Consider the following 6,000-nt stretch of genomic DNA (forward strand, 5'->3'; position numbering starts at 1 on the left):
ACCCCGCAGCGCTCAGTTGATGCCGGGATCGGGAAACGCGACAGCGTTTACGACAGCGTCAACACTTAGGATCAGAGAATCCCGCCCATATGACCACAAAATTATGAAGAGAGGACTAGCAGCAACAGGTCTAAGTTATTCTCAGACCCAGGGGGCTGGATTCTCCCAAAATGGGTCTATGCCCTACACTGGCGTAAAAACACTGGCGTTGCACTCCCAAGTATCCTCACAAAAAATAAGTCATTTCACTCACCTTCAGGGGGTTGGCAGGGACCCGGAGTAATTCACGCAGCTTTAGCTGCGGATATGGGCCCCCGCTCTTCCGGATCCGAGTCCGTGCATACGCACGGCGGCGACCTCCAGCGGCCGCGCTGAGCGCCATAGCGGACTCAGACCAAGGAGGCAACTCCGAAATGTAGGCCCCCCTGATTGACCACACGTCCTTGCAAGAGACCAGCCCAATCTGTGCCCCGGCCGCCCATAAGGCCTCCCTCAGTGCCCGATCTCCCCAAACCAGGGCAACTGAGTCTGCAGCCGCCATGCGCGGTTCCTGAACGGCAATAGGTGGTTAGAACCACGCCATCGAGAACTCGCCGGCTGGGAGTGGAGGATCGCTGGGCGGGCCTCTGGCAATGGTCCCCCAGCTGCGCGGAGTAATTTGTGGAAACGGCGATTCTCGGGTACCAGAGAATCGGTGGACCAACGCCGGGTCCGATTTTGCCGTTAAAATGGATTCTCCACCCCCGCGCCAAACGCAGTTTCGGCGGGGGGCTGCGGAGAATCCCGCCTAGGGTATCCCATAGACGAAGAGAAGAGTAAAGACCAGTAAAGATTCTCCGACACCCCCGCCGGGTGGGAGAATCGCCGGGGTCGGCATGAAATCCGCCCCCGCCATCCTCCAAATTCTCCCGCCCCCCCAAAAATCGGCGGGTGTGAGCCACGCCGCCCGCCTCGGAGAATGGCGGGGACCGGCACGACTCAATGGGCCCTGGGGCTCCACGAATTCTCAGGCCCGCCATGGGCCCAAGTCCCGCCCATTTTTTGCAGTCCCGCTGGCGTAAATTGGAGTAGGTCCCTTACCGGTGGGACCTGGCGGTGCGGGCGGCCTCCAGGGTTCTTGGGGGGTGGGATGGGATCTGGCCCTGGGAGGTGCCCCCATAGTGGCCTGGTCCGCGATCGGAGCCCACCGATCCACGGTGGTCCTCCGCCATTTCCGGTGCGGAAGCAAAGCCCTCTGTGCATGTGCAGGGATGACGCCAGCATATGCTGCGCATGCGCTGAATCGCGCAGGCCGGCGGAGGCCCTTTGGCGCCGGTTGGCGTGGCGCCAAGCCCCTTTCCTGCCGGCTAGCGCCCCTTTGGGGTGTCCCGATGCTGGAGTGGTTCACGCCTCTCCGTCCCGCCGGGACCCCCCGCCCCGCCAGGGAGGGGAGAATCCCGCCCCAGAGCTACCAGATCCAACCCACCGATCCCAAATCCAGATACATCACAGCACATGTAAAATGGCCAACAACCAAAAGGGATGAGGCCGACAAACCACCAAGCAAATAACACAACCCAAGGGGGAATAACAAGATAACCATGAGGCCCCAGTCAAAAAGGGGAGTCCGGCTCTGAGGAAAATGAGCCATCATGATGCCCTCCGAAAGGAGCGTCTTGGGAAGGAGGTCATCTTTTTACCTCCCAAGCATACTCACAGAACCCTAAGAAAAATTCTTATGTTGAAGAGTTATTCCACAAAAAACTGATGTTTTTTTGATCAGTAGGTACAAACATGCCCCATGGCTACTTTCCCTCCTTCCCCCTGCCCGCTTCCCATCCTGCTTCATGTCCCCTTCCCCTCCTGCCCCATGGCACTGCTTATCTCGCTCTGCTGTCTGCTATCTTGAACAAAGAACAACACAGCACAGGAACTGGCTCTTCGACCCTCCAAGCCTGTACCGGTCATGATACCACCCATTGTCTGTTCTGCCTGAATCATCCCTCACTATCGCTCACACCCTGGCCTGGACTTTGCGGAATTATTTTCTCATTGTTTCCAGCTTGCAGGGGCTGATTTAGCACAGTGGGCTAAATAGCTGGCTTGCAACGCAGAACAATGCCAGCAGAGCGGGTTCAATTCCTGTACCAGCCGCCCCGTACAGGCGCCGGAATGTGGCGACTAGGGGCTTTTCACAGTAACTTCATTGAAGCCTACTCGTGACAATAAGCGATTTTAATTTTCATTAACTTCATTGAAGTCTACTTGTGACAATAAGCATTTATTATTATTATTGTCCAATCAGAGGCTTGCTTCTCATTGCAGTTGCTGCTGATAGGCTCATAGCCCCTGTTTGGACAAGCGGCTTCCTCGCATTTTTAAAATTTTATATATCAGCCTGGTGTACTGGGGAACCCCTGGATATGTAGAACTCAACCCCATGGTTCCATGGAACCATGTTTAGAAATTCCCGTATTAGAGATTAAAAGAATGCAAGGTTATTTTATTGAAATATACAGGCTGGAATGCTCCAGCCATTGGAATCCTCTGTTCCCGCTGGCAGCGTACCCTCGCCCGTAGGTTACTCGGTGGCGTGGGGTAGCTTCAATGGGAAATCCCGTTGACAAGCGGCGGGAGTAGGGAAAGCCAGTGAATGGTGCACCGCCGAGTAACACGCGGCTGGGGGTCGGGATAATCCAGCTCATGAACCAGGATTCTTAATTCCGCCGTCTTAAGTGCTCCCACCAGTGGAGTATCAGAACTGGTCCTTGGTAACTCCAGGAGCATCGCCAACGTGTCTTTCCACGACACGGAAGAATTTTTTTTGAAAATCGGCTTCTCCATGCTCTTCCATAGCACACTGGGGTCCGCTTTGCAACTGAGAAGGGCGGGCCCTAAACTCTCGGACAGGTCCCACACCTCTTGAGATCAGGGCGCCATTTTTAAAGGGCACTCTGATCTGAATTAGCTTTCAACCCAGATCCCAGACAGGGCACCACCCCACCCTAATCGGTGGCACGTTCACCCCACCCCTCAGAACCCCTCTTTAGGCCCCCAGTATCCCCACTCCTCCCTTCAGCCTCCCCCCTCAGTCCACCACCTCACCCCTCCCAGCCCCCCATTCAGCTCCCCCCTCATTTTCTCTACCTCACCCCTCCCTGCCCCCACCCCCATTCAGCTTCCTCCTCACACCCGCCTAGTACCATACTCGCCCCCCCCCCCCCCCCTTCTTCAGCACCTCCCATTCCCTTCCCCTTGCCAGTGCCACTTTGCACTTTGCAGTCTGCTATTTTCTTAAAAATCTGTTTCTTTCTTCTCGAGAACTTCCTAGAAAGTGACAGGGCAGCCCCCACAGCTGTTCTTCTCGAGAACAAAGAGACAAACTCATTAATAATGCGATTAGAGATACAGCTACTACCCTGTCATAATGGATCCCTGCAGAATTATACAAATAAACAATCTGATTCTAAGCTTTGAAGTTCCAGTGAGCTGTCAATCACAATGCCTTTGGCAGGCAATGGAGTGTGAATTTCAATGTAAGCAATTCAGCCCAAAGCATTCAGTCTACCAGCTCTACACACTGACTGCAATACTTCAGAAGGCAATGATATTCACAATGTGAAAACCACTTCAAAGGTTTCCATCACTTTAAAGGCATGACTTTCACCTTCACCTCACAGACCTGTAATTTGGCATCCTGAAAGATCTTTTGAAGGGTTTAGTGGTACAGATGGGATCATTTTCACTTTATTATGCGATAACCTTATTTCTTACAAACGGACTTTCTGTTTAAAGGGTTAAGGGGTGCAGATAAGAATACTTTCACTCTATTATTCAGGTTGTGTATTTATGAGATAATGAGTGACTATTTAAATGGCGTATGGGTACAGAAGAGACCATTTTCACTTTAACATACTGAGTGACTGTTTAAAGGCTGCAGATGGGGAGTGCAGCCAAAGGAGCCCCATCCCTGAGAAGACCCCTGACCTGAACCCCTTCAGCTCAGCACCAGCATCCCTAACCCCTACCTCCGAGAAAGGACTCCGTTGCGGCACTAACTATTGTTGGGAGGGTACATACCGCCTTGCCACCCCACAGACTGCAGACTGTCAGGTCCATGCTCCTCAATTACTTGCACCATTTCAGCAAAGGGACTCTTGGTTAGTGGGGGCTGGAACATCCTATCTGACTTGTCAATGTAGCATCCTGCCTGCCAATGACTTGCAAAACAGCTCTAATGAGCTATTTGCATGGTCCTGCCATTTCGGGGCAGGAAGCCCTGCTGCGATGTCGGGAAACCCACTATGGCCAGTGGGGTGGGCCCAGAGTATCGTGGCCAATTTGCCGCCTAGCAAGATCCCTGATTTTGCCCCGCCTCAGGATTCTATATCCGATCTAGATCCTTGATCTTAGTGGCGGGTAATGGAGAATCCCGGTTATAAGATCCTGAGGAGACTTGACAGGATGAATGGTGAAAGAATATTGTGGGAGAGACGAGAACCAGGGAGCTATGGTTTAAAAATACAGTGGTCTCCCTTTAAGACAGAGACGAGGAGAATTGTTTTCCTCTGAGGGGTGTTAGTCTGTGGAATTATTTTGCCCAGAGAGCAGTGGAAGCAAGGTTATTGAATGCCTGTGAGGCTGAGTTGGATAGATCCTTGACTGACAAGTATGTCCAAGGGTATAGGAGGTGAACAGAAAAGAGGCCACAAGCAGATCATACCAAATGGCCTACTTCCGCTATTAATTTATATGTCTGTAAAAACATAGGGGGCAAGGGTGGTTGTTGGTCAAGTTAACACAATCTCATGGCTCCCATTATGTATTGTTACAAATAAGGCAGAAATTTGGTATATATCAGAGGAAGATGAAGTCAACATTACCATTTTCCTCACCTTTGCATAGCCTTTGAAATCGGTGACCCATGACAGTTCATGTGAAGCCCTAACAATGCCAACTGCTACTGAAGATCAACCCTTCATTTCCGAGGCTCACTCAGGTAGAATGGCCACCTAGGTGACCACGCATGGGCTGCTGCTACCTATAGTCATTTTAGTTGTCTGGAAAGAGTCCGTGCCTTTAGAATAGGAAGGGAGAACGATGGAGGACATGGGGATGGTGTAAGCAATATAGCGGAGATTGTGTCGGCAAATTGCACTGATCCTTTCCTTTTTGGTTGCTTTCTTACCTTTAGGCTGAGGATGAAACGGCGGGCAATCACACAGTGATGTTCCAGCAGGCCTTGGAGCAAGCTTCAGTGGAGCTCGGCGAGGGGCATCATCTGGTCGAGCAAGTCGTAGTCTCCTCTGATGACGTAGAAGGGATTGAGACAGTGACTGTTTACACTCAGGGTGAAGAGACATCCGAGTTCATTGTTTACGTGCAGGAGGCCGTGCAAACAGAGGAGCAAACCACAACGCAGCAAGTCGAGGAACTGTAACTGCTTCCATCACTTTTAACCAGGACTTCAACTGGTTGGAACAAGAAGGCACTAACGTCCCTGTTTATGGTTTGGATAAAATAGTGACATAGGAGTGGAATCAGTGAACCCTGTTCAGGTCAGAGTGACAGTCAATAACCAAACAGGAATTCTCCAGGAAAAGGAATGATTGTGAACAGATTTCCTTCTGTCGCTTCACTTTTCTCATTTGTAATTAACTTTTCTCCCAGTCTATACATATGCTTTCCTGCTCCCCCCCTCCCCAGTTCTCTGTTCCCCCAACTTGCCTTCCCAGATCCACGCTTCTCTTCAAGGTGATCAGGAGCAACAAGATGGCTGAATCAAGGGACAGTGCCCTGGATACCACCCAAGGTAGTCCACCTACCCAGGAAAATCTATGCAGTCAGTCGTATGCGAGGGAGAAGGTGCTTCACAATTTTCCCTAAACCTTCTGTGTGGACAGTTTGGGGGGCGCGGCAGGGAAGGGAAAACTCAGGCAGGAGCAACTTCGGAAGCCACCTGACGGTCGAATTTGGTTTAACTTTCTGATTTTTTATTTAAAATATAGTTTCTCCCAGGCA

At 51.5% G+C, this 6,000-nt stretch overlaps 1 protein-coding gene across 5 annotated transcripts in view; it reads left to right on the forward strand.

Annotated features, from left to right (window-relative positions):
• The window catches only part of LOC119972306 (zinc finger protein ZFAT-like), a 152,295-nt gene extending 146,301 nt beyond the window's left edge, over positions 1–5,994 (forward strand). For all 5 annotated transcript variants that reach the window (XM_038808797.1, XM_038808798.1, XM_038808799.1 and 2 more), the window contains one exon: positions 5,174–5,994. In XM_038808797.1, the coding sequence (XP_038664725.1) occupies positions 5,174–5,419 (246 nt within the window). In that variant the 3' untranslated portion in view covers positions 5,420–5,994. The remainder of the gene's footprint in view (positions 1–5,173) is intronic.
• The last annotated feature ends 6 nt before the right edge of the window (positions 5,995–6,000 follow it).

This window comes from Scyliorhinus canicula, chromosome 10 (genome assembly GCF_902713615.1).
Source record: "Scyliorhinus canicula chromosome 10, sScyCan1.1, whole genome shotgun sequence".
Classification (NCBI taxonomy): Eukaryota; Metazoa; Chordata; class Chondrichthyes; order Carcharhiniformes; family Scyliorhinidae; genus Scyliorhinus; species Scyliorhinus canicula.